This window comes from Chenopodium album, chromosome 14 (assembly GCF_948465745.1).
Source record: "Chenopodium album chromosome 14, dcCheAlbu1.1, whole genome shotgun sequence".
Taxonomy (NCBI): domain Eukaryota; kingdom Viridiplantae; phylum Streptophyta; class Magnoliopsida; order Caryophyllales; family Amaranthaceae; genus Chenopodium; species Chenopodium album.
In genome coordinates, this window is record NC_137847.1 from 8664608 (window position 1) to 8685872 (window position 21265).

Below are 21265 nucleotides of genomic sequence, written 5' to 3' on the forward strand. Positions count from 1 at the left end.
ACAGGCTCTTACATCATGTATGTATTTAAATATTAAACACTTTTAATTTCATACGAACCTCATAATTCAGATCAACTAATCGGATGCGGTTACATTTACCTCTAGGTTAGGGTCTAGTGGGGCAAGTACATGGTGAAATCTCACTCACTTACTCACTCCTAGTCACTATTAAGAATTCACGTGTGATATTCAGGCAAAGAAAGGCGTTGTGCTTATCGCCCGTTTCTTCTCTGCTAACACTGCAAAAATAAAAAGCCAAACTTCACCCCACCACACCCACTACAACTCACACCACCAAATATTTGTCAGTTTAATTATTTTGTGTTTTGTGTGTATTTTCTATTTTGTGTAAGAAACCAGAGCACATTTTTCCATTGTTATGTCACTTACCCATCATTCAAATTTTATTTTACTGTATATACGTATGATCAATATTTTCAACCATTGTACCAATAATTCTCACTACTACTCCTTCCGTATTTTAATAAGTGTTACAATTTTTTTTTTTTTTGGCAAAAAGCTATAATAAAATATTATATCTGTCTCCTTTTATAGTCCCCACCCAAACCCACTACTTCTTTTTTTATTATATCTTTCCTCTCACATTCATAAACAATTAACCCCACAATCTTTCTTTTACAATTTTTTAATACTCTAACTACCCCACTTACCTCTTATTTTTATTTAAGTCAATTAAATTGCCTAAAACTATGTGCTGGTCAAACTGTAACACATAAAAAAACATGGAGGGAGTACTTATACATATATACATATATACTCCCCCCGTCTCCAAAATTTCGACCCTTTTATCCTAATTTTAGTCCCAAAATAATTGACCCATTTGCATTAAAATATCCACCAATTTACAACAATATTTGTGCAAAATTAGCTTCCTGATATAAAATTTTGTTTTTTCATGTATTTTTAATACTTTATCTCTCTACTTTTATACAAATCACATGTAAATTTATCTTTTCAATATAGTTTTATTTCTTTTTATTTAAGTTTCTTAATAACCGCGAAATTAACTCTAAAGGGTCGAAGTTTTGGAGACGGAGGGGGTATATTATTATTATTATTATTATTATACATAGCATTTAGGACTACATATAAGCATTAAATTTACACTTGAAAATCGTAAAAAGTTAAGAAATCATAAAAATATAAACACTAATTACACTAACTACGCGTGTTTTTGTCGTGAATTCCTAATTTTATACAATTTCCAAGAGTGTATTTAATGCTTATATATAACCCTTAAGGCTACATATAACATTACCCTTATTATTATAAAAAATGTATTTATTTGCCAAATATTTTTTTTAAATAAATATATACAGTCTTAAATTATGTAAGTCATCAATAATAGTAGCAACTGTACTAAATGTCCACCCTACGCCTTAAATGTCATGTCTCTACATTTCTTACCCTGTTTTCTTTCTTTTCTTTCATCACTCACTTTATTGTTTTTGTCAGAAAATTACACCACACTCTAATGAAGAGAGAGAACGATTGCGATAGTTGTCTATCGCGTTAGGTTATTTGGCTAACTTGCTCTATGGTACAGAATGTTGGGCTTCTAAGAAAGAGCATATTAAAAAGATGGAGGTTACGGAAATGCGCATGTTAAGGTGGATGTGTGGAAACACTTTAAGAGATAGAATCAGAAATGAGGTTATTCGCAAGAAAGTAGGTGTGGCGGGCATTGTAGATAAATTAAGGGAAAATCGTCTGCGTTGGTTTGGACATGTAAGACGGAGACCCGAGGGTGCACCGGTGCGAAGAGTGGAAGAGTGGGACCATGGAGGGATTAAACGAGGAAGAGGGAGACCAAAGATGACTTGGTTGGAAGGAGTGAGGAAGGATATGAAGTGCATGGATTTACGTGAGGATGAAGTTTTGGATCGTAAGGGATGGAGGAGAAAGATTTATGTTGATGACTACACGGAATAATCAAATTTGGTTCATGTTAGCCGACCCCACTTTTGGGATTAAGGCTTTGATTGATTGATTGATTGATTGATTGTTCTCTATATAACAGACTTGGAAATAAATGTGTTACGACTATATAAGTATAATAAACACCACATGAACTTATTTAGTACCTCCGGTTCATATTATATATAACTTTGGAATTTTTTATCTCTCTCGAATAATACACCAAAGTTGTATATAATAAGAACCAGATGTAGTATTTAAACGAATTAGGTAATCCAGCTATTCTTACCGTACAATTTGTAAATAATTTCATATAAATACTTATAAGAGTTAGTATATGAAAAGAGCAAGCTAGCTTAGTCATTTTCATTTATTTATGTTATTTCATTTATCTTAGTTCTTAGGCCTCTCTACCAACCCCATACATGCTTGGCTGCTTGCTATTTCTTGTCACTTTGTAATATTGTTGCTCACTTTTAGATAGCTTGAGTTTTCTAGCTCCTTTCTTATTTCTCAAACTAAGTTTAAGGATTTGGGGTTAATTTACTGGGTGTATGGCAACAACTGAGGGCTCAGGCTCGGGTTCGGGTTCGGTTTCGGGTTTGGGTTTGAGCTCGAAGGTTCAGTCACTGCCACCGCCACGCCCGAAGTCGCCACCGGATTTATATGGGCGGAGAAGGGAAATGGTTAGACTTCAAGTTCTTGAAAGAGAGAAAAGCTTACTAGAGGTTAGTTACTTTTTGTTAAAATTTATTTATACATGTATTCTTATGATTAACTAAATTGCCTCTTAAATTATGCTTACACAAGTAGTGTTTTTTTAAGGATAATTGTTGTTTTAAATTTTGATTGTGTTGGTTTAATAAATTCAAGTCAAATTAATGAACATTCTTCATGTAATACTTCGTAGGTGATATTATTATAATTCAAATATGTAGCTTTGAATTTTTGATTCCCTACCTAATATTATTTGAGGAATTACAAGTGAGATATGTACTTTAGAAACCTTAGCTTACTCCAAAAACAAGTACTTTCTAAGCTTGTCAATTTATATCTAAACAGGACTAACACAATCCTTTTTGGTCGGTTTTAAAATAACGTCTCACATTATTATTCCCTTCGTGTCATTTTACTTATCCTATTTGATACAAAAAGCTTCTCTTAACAATTACTCAAATGAGGTAATTAAAGACGAAGTATTTCGTGACAATTACCTGTTTTTTTTTTTTTTTTCACATGGATTTCCTTAATAAATGAGTCACAAATAGAAGAGTAATTCACTTTACCAAGACTTGACACATTCTATTCCGTGTCCATTTTTAATCCGTTTCTGAGGGCCTGTTCTCATTGACTAAACTGAGCTAAACTGAACTTATTAAAGCAGAGCAGAGCTGAACTGAAATGAACTAAACTTATTAGAGTTGAACTGAATTGAACTGAAAATAATCTGATGAGAATAGGGCCTTATTCTTTTTTCTCATCACACGAGTCTCCTTAATTAACGTATTAAAATTACGAAGTAGTATATTGGTCTACATTAAGAATGAATGCATATGATTTTGGCGTCCAAGTGATTGCGGGTAAGTTAGTAAGACGTGTGTGTCTAAGCTTTTTCTGGGCGTACAGCTCTACACATGTATGGTAAGTTGGTAAATTAAATTCTTGACTTAGTAGTTTTTATAAAAAAAAAAAAAAAAAAAAAAATTGTACTTGGATAAAAAAAAACTCAGACTTTGCTGCCTTGGAAAAATGGAGTGGCTGTAAATTTTTTTTTTTCGTTTCATTCATGACTTTTTTTTTTAAAAAAAATATATATATATATATGTAGGAGTATATTTTTCATTTTTTGGAGGTTTAAAAATACTGTTCTACGGAGTACAATAGTAATAATCTGATAATTCTCTGGACAATGCAAAACTCGAAAATTGCATCACTTCTAAAATCATTTTGATCTAGACAAAAGAAAAAGTGGAAGATTTATTTCTTTTTATAGATAAAAACAAGCTTTAAAATGTCAGTATTGTTACCAGGCTAAAGTAAGAAAATAAAATTTTCACTGAAATTAAGGTTGTTTGCATGCTTATGGTATTTTGGGCTCGGTTTTACTCCATATGGACTTCCAAAGAAAGTCACATATTCTGGAAAATTATTTTTTGTATCCTGTCAACACAAAAACAATATATATATATTACGAGTACAGAGTATGTTTCAATTTTATGCAATGGGAATTCAAAACACCTTGGCACTACTCCCTCCATCCCCAAAACTTCAACCCTTTTGGCCTAATTTAGTCCCAAAATGATCGATTCATTTGCATTAAAATACCCACCAATTTACAATAATATTTGTGTAACATTAGCTTTCCCATATAAAATTTTGTTTTTTCATGTATTTTTAATACTTTATTTCTCTACTTTCTACAAACCCCATGTAAATTTATTTTTCCAATATATTTTTATTTTTATTTTATTTAAGTTTCTTAATAACCGCAAAATCAACTCAAAAGGGTCGAAGTTTTGGGGACGAAGGGAGTATATTACTACTCCTGTCGTCGGGCCCAGCGCTATTTGTTAGCCCATTTGTTTTTGCAATGTTCAAAACATGTCTTAAAATATTAATGTCTTAAATTTGTTGAAGTAATTTTTTTTTAAAAAAATGATAACAAAAGATATTGATTCACGTGATTATATTAATTCTCATACATTAGTGAAAATTGTGGTCAATTTTTACAATTTGACCCCATAAATAAAACGGGGCAAATAAATAAGAATGGAGGGAGTACTAGTTTAATGTTATGTCACTAGATATGTCTAAAATCAACTTTTTCAAAGATATGTGTATCAACCTTGCATTAATGGGAAAACATGTCAAGAATGGTTGGACCTTTAACTTAATAAAAACCCATGCAAGTAATCATACTACATGACAGCAACATTTTGCAACAATACTATTGCTGTACAATTGTTTGGATTTGCCTATGTGTCTATAAATACAGTATATTTAGCCACTAATGTTTCTAATTTTGTAGTTTCAAAATTATAAAATTAAACAATATATATATATATATATATATATATATATATATATATATATATATATATATATATATATATATATATTATTTTTTTTTATAAAAAAAAGGACCTATTTTTGTTGAACTGAACTTAACTGTTGCTAAACTTTTGCTCAAAGCAATTTTAAAATGAGACATAATGGGCAAACGATGTAGACGGGATATAATTTCATATTTTGGATACCCACCCCAAGATTTTAACTAAGTTAAAGTAGTTGGCATCCACAACACACAGTAATTGTTAAATAAGGGTCACAAGTAACATATTTTAGACTGACTTGAAATTGAAAAAATAAGTCACAATCATGCATACATATTTAAACTCGAACCACAACAACCTCAACTATAGTCATGTGCTTTTGGACCAAAAACCACTCTTTGACTCTTTGTTTGATAATTGATGTATCTGCAAAAGGAGGATAGGTAAGACCTTCTAGCTTCTTGCCTTCCCCTTGGTGCAAGGGTTCAATCCTCATTATAGACACGGATTGGGAGAAGGGGGGGGGGGGGGGGGGGGGGGGGGGGATGTTGCGAGGGATAGATTTGATGAGTACCTGATTGATGAACCTAACATCGACCCCTATGTATCTGTCCAACAAGAAATACTAAGCTATAGAAGTATTTTACTTGCCGAATTCTTCTGTTTTAATTTAGTCTATTAGTTGTCTGTTAATGCTTCAACATTCTTACTAAATTTTCTTGCAAGCAGGAAGAGTTGAAATTTGCCAACCGCCTTCAACCTGCCTCCAGATGCTGCAAAGAGTATGCTTGGTTTTGCAATAGCCTTGTATAGCATCTGTGTTTTTTTATCTTTAGCATAATATAGCATTTTAAACTTTTATCTTGGAACATGCTAAATTTGCGAATTGATCTGCTTATTCGGCAGGATTGCTGACTTTGTCACAGCAAATGCAGATCCATTGCTTCCAACGTAAGATGACTTAAATGTATATTCACTAACTTGTAAGTCAATCATTTATCGCATAATCTAAATTGTGTCTGCACATAATGCAGAAGTCAGAAAACTGGCAAGTCCTGCTATCTATGGAAGTGGCTCTGGTATGTTGTTCTTATCCTACCTCTTTTCTCTGCTGTTTTAAAACTAGCAAGTTCAGCACTTCAGTTCAATGCATGATGCAGTTGGTTTATCCGTTTACGATATTGGAAGATGTTTTGCAGAATTTTTGTGTTGAATTTGTTTGTTGTCCAGTGATATTTGTAGGACTTTAATGTTAGGTAATATTTGCAGCTGAAAAGATAATATTTCCATCATCCTTAAATAATCACTCACCTGATTATAGGGTCATCATCAATTTTACATAAAGTAATTAGCCTTCACTCTTAAAATGTACTCATTCATCACCAATGTAGTCTTTCGTTAAAATCTTCGTTGGGTGCTATGCAACTGTAGGAGTACTCAACACTTGTACATTGGTATGACACTTACATACTTCATTTTGATCCAAAGTTGGAAAAAAGTTTCATAAGTTGATGTGTTTGACACTTGGACTCGTACGTATTTTGACACTTCTAGCCGAGTCTGAGTAACATAAATTATGGATATGATTACGGTTATATGATAAAGTTCAAATCTAACTTGTTAAATTTATAAAGTGCCCTATTAATTGAGACTAATTGAAATAAAGATGTGTCCTAGAAACAGATCATAAATAAAGGAAAAGGAGGAGCTAATACTCCGTACCGTATTGTACTTTTGACCACCGATTTCTCTTTCTCGTTCTACCAAATTAAAGTATTTATTCCTGTTAATCATGGTATAATTTGACCCTACAAAAAGAAAAGAAAAAATTAAAGAGGGGAAAAAGATAAGACATGCTTGATACAAGAAAAAAACAAGGAATTTAGGAGTTATTTTAATCATGTTTTGAGCACTTCTGTCAATGTCATGAATATGCAGTGGGTCATCATGCTTCAAGTTATCATGGGTTTGCTGCTGTACTGGATGCACTAGCTGCACTATCCATCTCAAAAAACCGCGATGCTGTTCCTGTCGTTTGAAAGACTGCTGCTCGTGCTTCAGCTGTTCGTTACCAAAGTGTAGCTGTTGGTGTAGTAATCCTTGCTCCTGCTGCTGTCCCAAGAAATCACGTTGTGGAAGCTGTGGAAGTTGTGCAAACTGTTGCAGTTGTGGAAGCTGCGCAAATTGCTGCAGTTGTGGAAGTTGCGCAAATTGCTGCAGTTGTGGAAGCTGTGCAAGTAGTTGCAGTTGTGGAAGTTGCGCAAATTGCTGCAGTTGTTTAAAGTCTCTTCCGTGCTTAGACTGTTGTAGCTGTGAATGTAAATGCTCTTGTCCGAAATGCCCAGCTTGTTCAGGGTTATGCAATTGCTCTTCTTGTCCAAAATGCCCAACATGTTCAGGGTTATGCAATTGCTCTTGTCCTAAATGCCCTACATGTTCAGAAATTTGCAAATCCTGTTTAAGCTGTTTAGACTGTATAACAAAATGTTTCTGTCCATGTATATGCTGTTAACTTTTAATTGATATTGCAAACATGAAGCTTTTTTGTTCATTCCCTGGTTGCTTTGCTCTTTTATCATTCTGCCAAATACAAGATTAGTAAAACAGAGGTAGCAGTATCAAACTTTAGTCATCGTAAAGACATGTGTCGTGTGCGAGCTAATGCACATTACAGCATCAGGAACACATGGAATCATAGCTAAAATTTCATTCTGTAGTTAAACCATCAAACAACACACCATTGAAGATAAAAAGTTTCCTTCCATATTTCCGGCCCAATTACATCAAATCGAATGGGCAACATATTTTTTTTACCTCATGATTGAAAAGCTAGACTAATAATTCTAATCTCAACTACAATCCCTCACAATTAAGCACACTTGAATTCTTGTTGCTCCCACCCCATTGTAAAGCATGCAAATTTGATGTCAACTGCAATGATTTAGAGATTTGAGCATCATGCTTCTCTCTCCAAACTGCATTTACAGCTTCTAGCAAGCATCTCGAAATCAGGTGATGCTGCAGAAAATGCAACCACCCATCTGGATGATAAATAGAACTTACATTACTTGAGACCATGTAAAAGACACCGGACTTCTAACTTGGTACATCTTACTGGTCCATAGAAGAGACCCGAAAGCACTTTTTGTAGGCGGAGCTGTTTTACCCTTCCTTGTGACAAAAGTTACTGTGTATTTCTTCTTCTCACCGACACTCCTGAAAAGAAGCCTTGAAGGCCTCACCTTCACTCCTACTGATGGGGGTGCATCAACATGAACTTGGTACAGAGTTCTGGCAGCACCCACATTGGTAAGTTCACGGGTATAACGGACAGTCCTTGACTTGCCAAATAAGACAGAGAATGACGGGTAATTTAAATCGCCAGGATCCGCCAATTTCCTTGAACAAGTAATGTTTGGCCTCTTGGCAATGATTTGGCGATGCAACGGCGTGTAGTCCAAGGCGCAAAGAAAGGCAACATAGTCATCAATTGAGATATCATACACTAAGCCTGGATTCAATGCCTTGTGGGGGTCCACATGACCTGCTCCGTGAGCCCAGGGGTTTGAGAGAGATCCATCAGTAGCATCAAGAAGTGGTTTTAGCATGTTGTCGTGGTTGTAAGCAGTTGTCATGAGAGCTGATTTAATTGCACTTGGACTCCATTCAGGATGCGCTGCTTTAAGCAATGCTGCTAATCCACTAATGTGTGGGCATGACATTGATGTTCCTGCAACCATCACATACAATAGAGTCAACAACCCAGATTCTCAAAAAATTGAATTCTACATCATCCGTTACATATTCACTACTACAACAATATACAATATCATTACCATACAAAAGCATCCAACATCAGCAAAACCTTTCTAGAAATTATAAGGATTATGAGAGAGACATAATTCCGAATGTAAGATGCGACCATGAAATCAAATAAAGGTAACATAGGCCAGCTACTGCCATTCTAATATCCCCATAACCTGAAACCACAAATCATGTTGCTGCATCACTGTTTAAAAGTATTAGTAAGCCTAATCATTTCACTATGACTAAAGTCACTAAACACTGGGTATACCGGCTGCAAAGAGGGGACATCCCCTTTTTAGCAAGGACAATTATGCTTCCTTATTGCATTGACTAATATAATAAGCATGATTAAAGGTAGCATGCCAGTTAACAACTTTCTGCTGTCTTCAACATTCAAGACCAAAGTATGCTCTACAACTCTACAAGCTTGGCTTGCAAAATCAGGGCACATCTCCTAATCTAATTCATGTATGTTTATATATTTCGTATATGATTAAAGGACTTTAGTAGACATTCCAGGACTACAGAAGATTATTTCAAATCAGAAAAATATCTTAAATGGTGTCCATGAAAGCAGGAAAATTGTGTGTGCCAACTACGACATTTTATTATACGCCCTTGAACCTAAAACAACAAATTATGTTGCCTGCTTTCAATTACCTTTCAAAAGTTGAAGCATGGGTAAGCCTTATCATTTTGGTCCAAGTTTTTAAAGTTTGTAGGTTACCAGAAAAACATTGATTTCTTGTTAAATTTTTTTGACCATGGTCAATGGAAGGTTATCAAACTAGAAAACTATATGCTCTCTTAGAACAGGGTAATGCTTGATTACAATTTATTGAAAATACTCACCTAACTTCTAAATCAAATCCAGGACGACTGTATCTTACAAACTAGATCAAATTAAACAAACATGAAGAGAAGCACATAGCCACCTTGTAATAGTCACAATATTTACTTCTTAATCAAAATCACTATGAACGAAAACTGCACATGCAAATCATTAAGGCTCAAAAGCACCAACCCTCTTGATAAATTTGGACAATAAGTTCACAACTCAGACACTAACAGATGCAGATGAGCGCATACATTCAACAAGTGACAAAAACCTACTGCCTCAAGAAAGTATAATTTTGTTGAGGTAGCAAGGTCAGCTACACGGCTTAATATTTACCAGGAGATGTAATCGCAAACATGGAAGCTTAAAAAAAAGGAAAGCATTTTCATGAATAATTGTGGTGTATACTGTATCATGCTACAATATATGAAATTAAAACAAACTATATTAATGTACATGCTCAGAATCATGTCACTACTCACTACCAAATATAAATGTAATTACTAGGTTCACACAAAGAGAAATTACATCACCAACTTGAATCAAACATCTCAACAATATTATTTATTACATCACCTGCTACACTCCCAAATATAGCAAGTCATGCAATTTTCAAATTAATTCAACAGCATAACAACCGAAATTGGATAGGTTATTAATATACTGCGACGTAAGTATCTAACATGATGCTAGTGGATTTCAACTTAGATGGTTGAAGTATTGTATGGTGGTATCCAAGACTTAAGATCGAATCCCATCTACTTTGCCCTTTGTGGCTCTCTCTACACTAAATAAACACTAAATAAACACGACGCTAAACAAGATAGTGTTGGATGGACTTCCAATCTAAGAAAGTATAGCTATTTTCATGAAAGCAATCCAACATTATATTGTGAAACTAAACTGTAAGAATATCACTCCTATCCTATTCACCTGCATTCAATAATCATCAATCAATACACACCAACCATATTTCCAAAAACAGAAACACATCCAAATATACCAGAATCTAGTACCATAATTCAACAATCAAACAATGCAAACATTCAATTACACAACTCCAAAACAAATATATACCTGACATGATGTTGAACTGAGTCTTCCTAGTATCTTTCTCCGACCCAGTAGGTCCAGCAGCCTCAGACCAAGCAGCCAAGATATTAACCCCGGGTCCGATCACATCCGGCTTCATGATCTGCGGTGTAACCATATTCGGCCCACGAGAGCTAAACGCCGCCACCACAGGCGACGGCCTCACATTCAACACGGTCCCTCCGAAACTCAACACGGCCGTGGCCTTATTCCCTGCACCCCTCACATACTCCCTGATCTCATCACCCATCTTCATCCCCACCGCCACCGCCGGCAACAAATGACTATCCGCCACCAATTCCTCCCCACTCGCCGCCGTATTCGCCAATATCATCCCAACTCCACCAGCCTCCTTCACCACTTCACCCTTCTCCACCCTCGCATTCACCCCACGATCACACATCACCACCTTCCCTTTAACCAAACTCGGGTCTAATGACCCGGGCATACACAGATTACTCGACCCGTTTCTTCTACCATTACCACCATAATACAAACCACGGGTAGTTCTCCCCATTCCCTTCCCACTATACAAAGAAACCCCAGTAAATTTCTTACCATTGCCTAAAACAGCAAAAGCAGGGAAATCCCGATCTAAAGTACCGGCCCCAACAGTCATAATCCACGGCGCCGTGTTCGCAAGCGATGCCCGTGTTGGCCCGCTGTTTCCGGCGGAACAAGACACGAAAATCCCCTTCTCAATTGCTGAAAAAGCGCCGATTGCGATGGTATCGCGAAAATACGGCGCTGATCCACCGCCTAACGATAGGGACAACACGTCAACACCATCAGAAATTGCCTTATCAATTCCACCAAGAATATCAGACCCAAAACACCCTGTTTTGAAGCAAACTTTATACGCCGCCACTCTTGCACGGGGTGCCATCCCCCGTGCAGTCCCACTAGCATACCCCAACAAACTAGCATTCGCTACATGTCCTCCAGCAGCGGTACTCGCAGTGTGTGTACCATGCCCGTCAGTATCACGAGGCGAAACAACATCGTCCGAGTTCAGCATCCCTCCCGACGCCATCTTGTACCCGTGCGAGAAGCTCCGTGCGCCAATGAGTTTTTTATTACAGGAAGAACGAGGGAACTCGGGGCCTGACTCGCACACGCCCTTCCACCGTTTCGGCACGGGGGGCATGCCCGTGTCATCGAATGACTTCGACTCAGGCCAGATCCCAGTGTCGAGAACTCCGACAATTACATCGGAAGCATCGAGGTGGTCGCCGGCGGTTAGCCCTTCTCCGGCGACATCAAGTCCGAGAAACTCCGGTGTTCTAGTAGTGTGTAGAGTGTACAGAGTATCCTCGTATACTCCGAAAACGGCGTCGCTTTTCCGCAGCGCTTCGGCTTCGGAAGCCGTAAGCGTTGCAGCGTAACCAGAGTAAGCTTCGGAGTAAGAATACAGCAGAGAAGGCGAAGAAGATGGAGAATCGGAAGAAGAGAGAGATTCAGAGGAGAGGGAATTGAGGTTAGAAGAGTACCATTAATGGTGGGTGTTAAAGGATGAAGGTTTCTGGTGATGATTCATGTGAACAATGTAAGTTTTCCTGAATAAACTCGAATCCGCCATTAAAGGGTAGCATTGAAGGAGAGAAAGAGAGAAGAGGAAGAAGCAGATCTTGAGTTTTGACGCCATTAAAATGGAGTTTTTGAAGGGTTTTTTTTTTTTCTGGGGAGTAACTGAAATTTGTTGTTTTAGAGGAGAGAGAAAGTGGGGAATTTAGCGAGTGTTGTCATGGGGGAAGAAAGGAGGAGGGATGGAAGGAATTGCAGGAAATGTTGTCGGAGTTTATACTGTTTGAATTTTTGAAATGGGGCTTAGTTTTTGGAATAAATTACAATAACTGCCACTGTTTTAGTAGTTTATTTATCTCTTCATTGATAAAGTCTGGATTGTGGGACCATTTGATATTTTCAAGTGCGAGTGAATCTCTCTCTCGTTTTTTTCCCGTTTGTTTTAAAACAAGTTCAAAACAAAATACGGATTGTAGTTCGCCTTAGTACGGAGCATATAGACATTAAACCAAATTTAGTCTTTTTGTTTCAAAATATTACGTATATACTTGTATAGTACATGGGGTTGTGCTCCAATGAGAAGGATTTTAAAATGAGAAGGAATATCAACCATTCATATAAGCAATTTAACAACTGATATTAGAACAAAAAGAACATGTTACTGTACTACATCTCTCCTACCATCTCTGTACTAATCAAATATCCTTGATTATAGAGCTTAGTTCCCACAAATTTACGCTATCCTTCCATCTAATCAAGATTGATCGTCGTCCCCAATTTTTACAATTCATCTTTTCTTTCTTCCTCCCACAAGTTTCATGATTATTTTTTTCTTGCCTTCAATTCTTCTCTCCGGTTGAAGCAATCTGATCATCTTCATCATTTTAGATCATAAATTTTCATTTTGAAGCTCCTCGCAATGATCGCCAATGAATGTTGTTCCACAACTATGTAATGGAAATAGATCGAGGATGAGAGAAAAAGATAAACAGGGTATTTTTAGGTGAATGAATGAGAAAACTAAGCAACTAAATTAAATTTAAAGGATAACTTGGAATGTCTATTGAAATTGGTAATGTCGTGCATTCTCTGCCCAAATACTTGTTCTTTAGTGAATAAATAAGAGGAGTAAACAATATGCATTTTAGAAGTAAAATTATGCACATTTTGTTTAAATTTTATGCACATCGAATATAAATCGAAAAATATATGGACATTCAATTAAAAAAAAATTGCACATTCAGTACAAAATATATGCATATAAAATTTTCTCATTCTTCTCATTTTAACAAATTTCTCATTTGACTCTAGATCTACTTGTATATATCTAATTTTACTACTAGTGTAAAACTTTATGAATGAATATAAATGATACAAATTTGATATTCATAAATGTATGGTACATTGTAACGATTTTAATAAGTACTAATACAATTACTCGTGTATTTAATATTGTATAAAGTCTAAGTATTGATCAAAGTAATGTATGTGAATCATACAAAACTTAAATTGAGACAGTTATTTTGGAAAGAAGAAAGTACTATTTGTTTCGGGTGTTTTTGTGTCCCTTGGGAGAGTTACAACTCGAAGACTAGATTCAACGAAACCGCATGTACTTGCAAAACAATGGAGCTTCGGATGTTCGGAGGTCCACCTCCGAAGGTTAAGTTAGTACGGGAATATCTTCTCGGATTCCGAGATTAGGTGTTCTCTATTTTCGAGAGCAATAAATGATGTAATAATTAAGATGTTTTCAATAAATGGGGGAATCTCCTTATTTATAGGGTCCTAGAAAAGTGTACCTTACCCTAGAGTTTGATGACCTAGGGATTTAGGCTGCGCCGTTTTGTGGCTACCTCGGGAATTGGGCCTTGAAGGCCGCCAATTCCTGAGGGATATCTGCTTGACACGTGTCGTCCCCTGAGAGGTCCATTTGGTGGCCTTCCCAGGTGACACGTGACACGCTCACATTGTGCCAAGTGATGGGGTAGAAATACCCAAATCATTTGCCCCTCACAGGGGTCACGTGGCATGCCACGTGGCGCCTGTGACAGGTGTCATCCGAGCATTGGCTCGGCATTTTTACTGTTTACCATGGGTAGAATCTAGGGTTTTTACCCTAAACTTTTCTTACTTTCTATAAATAGGGGTTAACCCCTCATTGTGTTCACACGTTTGCGTGAATCTTCAGGGAGAATATTTTGAATCTTTGACTTTGAGAACTTTGTCTTCTCCTGTGAAAGCATCCGACGCTCGGCCACTAGTCCGCTTGTAAGTAGACGACCAGATTAAGCGGTTCTCGTACCTTCACTTAGTAAGGTAACCGTCTGATCTTCTCTTATTTATTTTTATTTCTTTTCTTTTTCAAAAATGTTTTCTCAAACGCACCCGGCACGGCCTAAGTTAGCAATCAGCCGGCCACCGGGGATAGCTGAATCTAGAACTAGGAGTGTCGAATGTTCGTTCTTGGACTCCCCTTTGCGAACTTCTCCAAATTCGACCGTATCTTTGCCTGTGCAGGACACCATGGCCAGAACGAAGCAAACAAGTAGAAAATATAGGACGGATGGTTCTTGGTACCATTCGAAGAGTTCAACCGTAAATTCAAAAGGCTCCATTAGGGCGCTTGCTACTGAAGTTTATGACCATCCTCCAAGTGCTATTAGCACCCCAAGCTCCACAATTTTGGAGGAGTCTGATGATGAACAACAAATTCCTGTACCAGCTGATTTGGTGCCGGATGAGGAAATGAGGGAGGACACTGCTGGCACTAGCCAACATGCTCCCTACTTGGACTATAACTCTGATGATGATTCTGATTCGTCATCTTCTGACAGCGCCTCCATTGACTCGGAGGAGGCGCGCTCAAAATTAAATTCTGCAAGAGAGTCCCTCTCAGTTGAAAGGGGCGAGGGATGGGCCGAGCTGTCTACCTCGCGCCAGCTAGAGCATGCTTCCTAATATCCGCATGTTCCCAAGGGCAAGCGGGAGAAAATGGTTGATGAATTTGAGAGGTTAATCTTTAATCATGTCATGGGACATGAATTTCTTCTCTCTGTGCCGGATGCTGTAGGCACAGTCGTCTAGCCAGAGAATGCCATCTATGATGACTAGTGCTTTGGCTGCTACAAGGCGGCCATTCAAGCTGGTTTTCGCTTCCCTCTCCATCCGGCCGTGAAGAGGATTTTAGATGGGTACCAACTGGGTATCTGGCAACTAGCCCCCAACTCTTGGGTCAACATCTTGGCTACGTTGCCGCCTGTGAAATACTGAAAGTTGATCCTAATTTTGAGGCATTCGCCCACATGCACTACTTAAGCAAGGCCCCCTAATCAAGTGGAGCCAGATGGTTCACCCTTACTAGCCATAAGGGTTTCATGATAACGGTGGGGAAGGAGTCCAAATGGAAGGATTGGAGGAAAAAATTCTACATAATATCCTCCCCTGACCGCCTGCTCAACAAGAAGTACAACCGGTGGAACCGGAACCCTCCTCTTCTCACTGAGAATAAGGCCATGCCGCCTGTCCCGATACAGGCGCAGGAGCAAATATTGGACTGCGGCCTGTTTACTGTGGCCGTCCGGACCAATGAAAGGATGGGGGAGAAGGAGGTCACCCCACAAAGCTACATACCTCGTCATGAGTGGCTATCTAACGAGACGTACTTGGCCGCTTGCGGTCTTAGTTCACAGAGGCCGAGAGGTAGTAGGTTGTTTGGTTTTTATTACTTTGCTTGAACTTGATTTTACTTGCTTGTTTCTAACTCTTGTTCTCTGGGTGCAGATATTGCCATGGAAAACCTCTCGTCCATTAAGAAAGTGACTGTTGTTTCAGCCGCCCCATACCGTTCATCCGTCTTGGGCAAACGGCGAAATGAGGAGCCTGAAAAGGGCAGGACTCCTAAGGTAAAGGATTTTACAATTTATAACTAAACAGAAGTGCTTTAGCGCCGCCTGCTTTTCTAACTTTGTTTATTTGGTGCAGGGCGGCTCGTCCAAAACCTCTCCAACTGTACAGCCGGACCCCAAGCTTCAGAGGAAAGCTGGAGGGGACTTTTCTGGCAAGGCTAGAAAGCACATTGCTTTCAAGCCTGTTAAGAAAAAAGGAAACGGCTCCCACCAAACACCTGGAAGAACCCACGTAAGGCCAGATCCCCAAGGAGAATCGAAGAGTGGCAAGCCACTCAATACTGCTGTAGCCCCAGCAAGGGTGGGGGCAAGGCTCCCCTCGAGCATGAGTCGGAAGGTATATCAACATTCGACCCTTTACCCTATCCTTGTAGGATAAAGTTTAATAAATAGTCGTCTAGCACCTCTGAAGATACCTAACCATTTGGGCGGATATACAACATATACTTACAAAAACATTGATTTTGCAGATGTTTCTCCTCCAAGGCCGGATGTCCAGCAGCTGGCCAAAAAGATGCTAAAAGCTCTTGATCCCGACGAGAAGTCGAAGGAGTCGGCTCCCTCAATCTGGACGCCATTTTGGCACTTCTCTGCGAGGTATATAACTTGTAGAATATTGCTTTACTTTGAATAATTGCATTTGGCCGCTTGGTTCTGATTGTTTCCCATATTTGGCCGAATGTAGGCTATGCTGCGCGTGAACGGGCTTAAAAAGCCGCTCAACGAGAAATCCAAAGAGGTAAAGGTTGCGAATGCTTGGGTCGCCTACTCACTTGATATGATGCATTCCTAGGCGTCGGCTAACCTGCAGGTCAAGCAGGATTTGGACGGAGCGAGGAGGCGGATTACCGAGCTCGAGGCGGAGGTCAAGGGCCTCAAGGCCAAGCTTGAGCCTTTGGAGGAGGCGGACAAGAAGGCAGACCGGCTGCAAGGGCAAGTGGACAAGCTGAAGGGCCGTTTGCAAAACCAGGAGACCTAGCTCAAGACAAAATACAAGTCTTGGGCTGAGGAAGAGAAAGAAGTCTTAGTCAAACAGATGATGGAAGATTATGACGCCATCATGCGGATGACCTGGGAGGCGGTCCATCCTGGAGCTCACTTCAAACCTTGGAAGACCAAGTTTGACGCAGCAAGCGACTAATTCAACGCCCACCTCCTGAAGTATGCTGAGGAGGAAGCGGCAGCCAATGCTGAGGTGTCTGCCTCTACAAAGGAATCCACCTCTAGGGACGACGAAGATCAGGAGGAGGAAGAGGATAAAGAGACTGATGAGCAGCCGGTCAAAGGCTATAAAGAGAATGCAGCTTTCGATACAGACAACCTTCCTCCTGATGCTTAAGCTTGTGGGTATCTTTTTCTACGTTCGAATGACCAAGTGTTCTTATTTCCGCCCTGCGTGCCGAGTATTTATGTATCTTTACCGACCAGGGGGTCGAGTGAATCAACATTTTCTTCCGGTTATACCGGTTAACTCTTTCAATCGTCTGCTGGACGACTGTTTTATTTTAATGAAGCATCCGGTCAATCTGACCGATTTTAATCATATTGATGCCTTGTCTTAAAAATTTTAAAGCTTTCAATTTATAATTTGCTGTGCATAGATTTTAAGCTAAGTGTTTAACTTACTGTATACTATGCGATTGTTTGTAATACTGGATGTTCGCTTGGTTTCAAAAGGTGGGTTGATTGACTTAGAAATTGTTGATACTTGAAATAGTATGATCGGTTTCTAAGTCAATCAATCACTATGGTGATTGCCCCAAACCAAGCTTGAAATATCCGGCCACAAGCCTCAATGATTTGTTAAGTCTTTGGACTTATAACAAAATATAGAATCTGCCCGCTTGCCTTGCCTTAAGGAAGTAACACGCGGTAACGCATAATTATTTAAGCCTCTAAAATCAAAAGGTAGCCGCTTTTTGCCTGTTTTAAATCAGGTGAAACTTAGACTTTTTAGGTTTCAAATTAGATTAAGTTAAACAGCTGCGAGCGTTATCTTAATCCAAATACTCGGTAGGGCTGTTTGTTTTTGATTTATAGAGCAATGTACCACCCGAATGGGAGATGCAGATACTCTCTTCGACGAATTCGCCCGAATGGATGTCGTCGGTTGTCGTACTCATGTTGGAGCAGACGGTCGTACTCATGTTGGAGCAGACAACTTTTATTTATAAAACATATCCAGCATTTGGCCTCTTTAAGAAGAATAGTTAGCCGCTAAGTTTTTCACACTTAGCTTATAAATGGTAAGTAGATTCAGGACGTCTGCACATTGTGCAGGCGGTTCTCTAGAATGTGGTGAAAAGGTTGAGTTCAGGCCGTCTGCACTTTGTGCAAGCGGTACCTTTTAATGCAATAAAAATATTAAGCTTGGTCCGTCTGCACATTATGCAGGCGGTGCCCTTGAATGCAAAAATAAATAAACTTAATTTGGGAAGAAGGCAGATTTCTCATTAATGAGTTTGAATAAAAAAATTTACAATATTTCAGAAGTAGTACTTTTCCAAGTTATCTACATTTCAGGTTCTAGGTAGCTGCCTGCCATCTGGTGTTTCCAAACGGTAGATGTCGCCTCTTACTTCTTCATAGATTCGGTAGGGACCTTCCCAATTTGGGGTTAGCTTTCCTTGTTCATTCGCCCTACCGACTACCTCCATTTTCCGTAACACAAAGTCCCCAACCTTTAGGGGCCGCTTGTGCACTCTCTTATTGTAAGATCTTGTCATTCTCAGACAGTAAATCTCATGGCGTAAGGCGGCATTGCCCCTGCGCTCTGAAAGTGAGTCCAATGCTAGCCACATGTCCTCCCAATTTGCTTTTTTGTTATACAACATGATTCGAAAAGTCGGTTCATAGTGTTCGATAGGCAAGACGGCCTCTGCACCGTACATCATGAGAAATGGGGTCTCTCCAGTTGCCCCTTTCGCTGTTGTTTTGATGGCCCATAGGACGTGTGGTAGTTCATCCGCCCATAGGTCGCCAGCTTTTTCAATCTTCTTTTTCATGTCGTCTGAGATTAACTTGTTGAAGGCTTCAACCTGGTCGTTTGCTTAGGGTCGGCCGACTGATGCAAAACAATGTGAGATTCCTTGATCTCCCAACCAAGTCTTGAGGTGAGGTGTCTCAAACTGAGGACCGTTATCAAAAATCATAGACATAGGCACCCCGAACCGGGTGATGATGTTCTTCCAGATGAAGGAGATGACATCCTTAGTCTTAATGTTTTTGACCGCCTCTGCCTCTACCCATTTGGTGAAATAATTCACGGCAACAAAGATATACCGCCGTCCGCCTGATGCAGGAGTATATAGCCCCAGGATGTCCATGTCCTACTTGGCGAATGAAACTGGGCTATGTATGGCCGTCAAATCTGTGGCCGAACGGTGTATAAGCTTGTCGAATTTTTGGCATTTATCACATTTTTTCACCAACGTCATGGCGTCTTTCTCAAGGGTGGGCCAGAAGTAGCCCTGCCGCCTGGCCCTTTCTGCTAGAGACCTGCCGCCTATATGTGAGGCACAAAAGCCCGCATGCAGATCTTCTAGAATTTTCTACCCCTTTTCGAGGGTGATGCATTTCAAGAGGGGTTGTAGGAACCCTCCCTTAAAAAGTTCTGGTTTTCGAATTTCAAAATTGGTCGTACGCTTTTTCAATGCGGCTGCTTCTGGAGCCGAATCCGGCAGCGTGCCCTCTAACAGATATACCCTGATGTTATCCATCCAGGTAGAGGTTCGATCAAGTACTCCAATGGGATATTCTTCAATGCTTCGTTTTCCCATTACTTCCTAAAAGACTGACCAAGGTGTATCACATGAGGCGGATGATGCCAGCTTAGACAGAGCATCCGCCTGATTGTTTTCGGACCAAGGCACTTGATTTAGATTGAATTATTCAAGTGTCCCGGCCTCAGCTTTGACCGCCTACAAATATTTGATCATAGCCGGATGGGTGGCTTCATAGTCACCATGGTATTGGCTAACGACCAACTGAGAGTCAGAGCAGGCGTCAATCTTAGTTGCCCCTGCCGCCTTGCACATGCGGATACCGGCTAGCAGGGCTTCAAATTCTGCCTCATTATTTAAGGCCTGGAACTTGAACCGTAGTGCATTCTTGTACTTATCTTCCTTAGGAGACTGATATATAACACCTACACCACAGTCTTTCATAGTGGAGCTCCCGTTCACATACACTTTTCAAACTTGATCAGTGTTATTTGGCGCAACCGGCCTTGTCATTTTGACAATAAAGTCGGCGAATGTCTGCCCCTTTATTACCTTCCTTGGTTCGTAAGTGATTTCCAGACTTTGCAATTCAATAGCCCATTTGAGCATTCGGCCCGATGATTTCAGGGTCGTCATTGGCCGCTCGATCGGTTGGTCAGTATAGACCACTACCGGATGTGCCAAGAAATAAGGTTTCAACTTCTTGACAGCCATATAAAGAGCAAGGCCAAAATTTTCAACCATGGGGTACCGAAACTCTGCGTTTCTGAGAACATGGCTAATGAAATAGACCGGGAGCTGGGTGCCGTCTCTTTCAGCAAGGAGAACGGCACTGAGAGCATGATCTGAGATAGCCAAGTACATGTAGAGTGTCTCTTTGGGCAGAGGCAGACCAACCTTGGCAAAGAGTGAAAATGTTGCTTTAATTTTTGGAAGGTTGTCTCAGCATCATCCCCCCATTCAAACATAGCCTTCTTCCCGATTGCCTGGAAGAAGTAAAGGCACTTGTCACCTGACTGGCTGAGGAATCTCCCTAGGGCCGCCAGACAACCTGTTAATTTATGTACTTCTTTGTCAGTGTAGGGTGACTTCATGTCAATGACCGCCTGTATTTATTTAGGGTTGGCTTCTATCCCCCTTTGGTCAATCAGGAATCCGAGAAACTTTCCAAACTCAACACCAAAAACACACTTCTTGGGATTGAGCATGACCTTGTGCCGCCTGAGTGTGGTGAATGTTTCTCGGAGGTCAGCAAGGTGATCCGCCTGCTGCTTGGATTTGACTATCGTGTCATAGATGTACGCCTCTACATTCCTCCCAATCTGGTTAATGAAGACTGTATTAATCATTCGTTGAAAAGTAGCAGGTGCATTCTTCAAGCCA

The 21265-nt window shown here is 39.5% G+C and overlaps 1 protein-coding gene and 1 pseudogene across 2 annotated transcripts; one reads left to right on the forward strand and one right to left on the reverse strand.

Annotated features, from left to right (window-relative positions):
- The first annotated feature begins 2492 nt into the window (after positions 1–2492).
- LOC145577720 (uncharacterized) lies at positions 2493–7530 on the forward strand. Its single transcript, XM_081635179.1, has 5 exons — positions 2493–2666; positions 5721–5773; positions 5898–5942; positions 6026–6070; positions 6930–7530. The coding sequence occupies exons 1-5, from the start codon at positions 2493–2495 to the stop codon at positions 7501–7503; spliced, it is 891 nt and encodes a 296-aa protein (XP_081491305.1). The 3' UTR covers positions 7504–7530.
- A 157-nt stretch (positions 7531–7687) lies between these two features.
- Positions 7688–12381, reverse strand: LOC145578816 (subtilisin-like protease SBT1.8; annotated as a pseudogene). Its single transcript, XR_014098926.1, has 2 exons — positions 10714–12381; positions 7688–8721 (listed from the first exon to the last, which is right to left on the reverse strand). The product of XR_014098926.1 is annotated as a subtilisin-like protease SBT1.8 (transcript).
- Positions 12382–21265: the final 8884 nt, after the last annotated feature.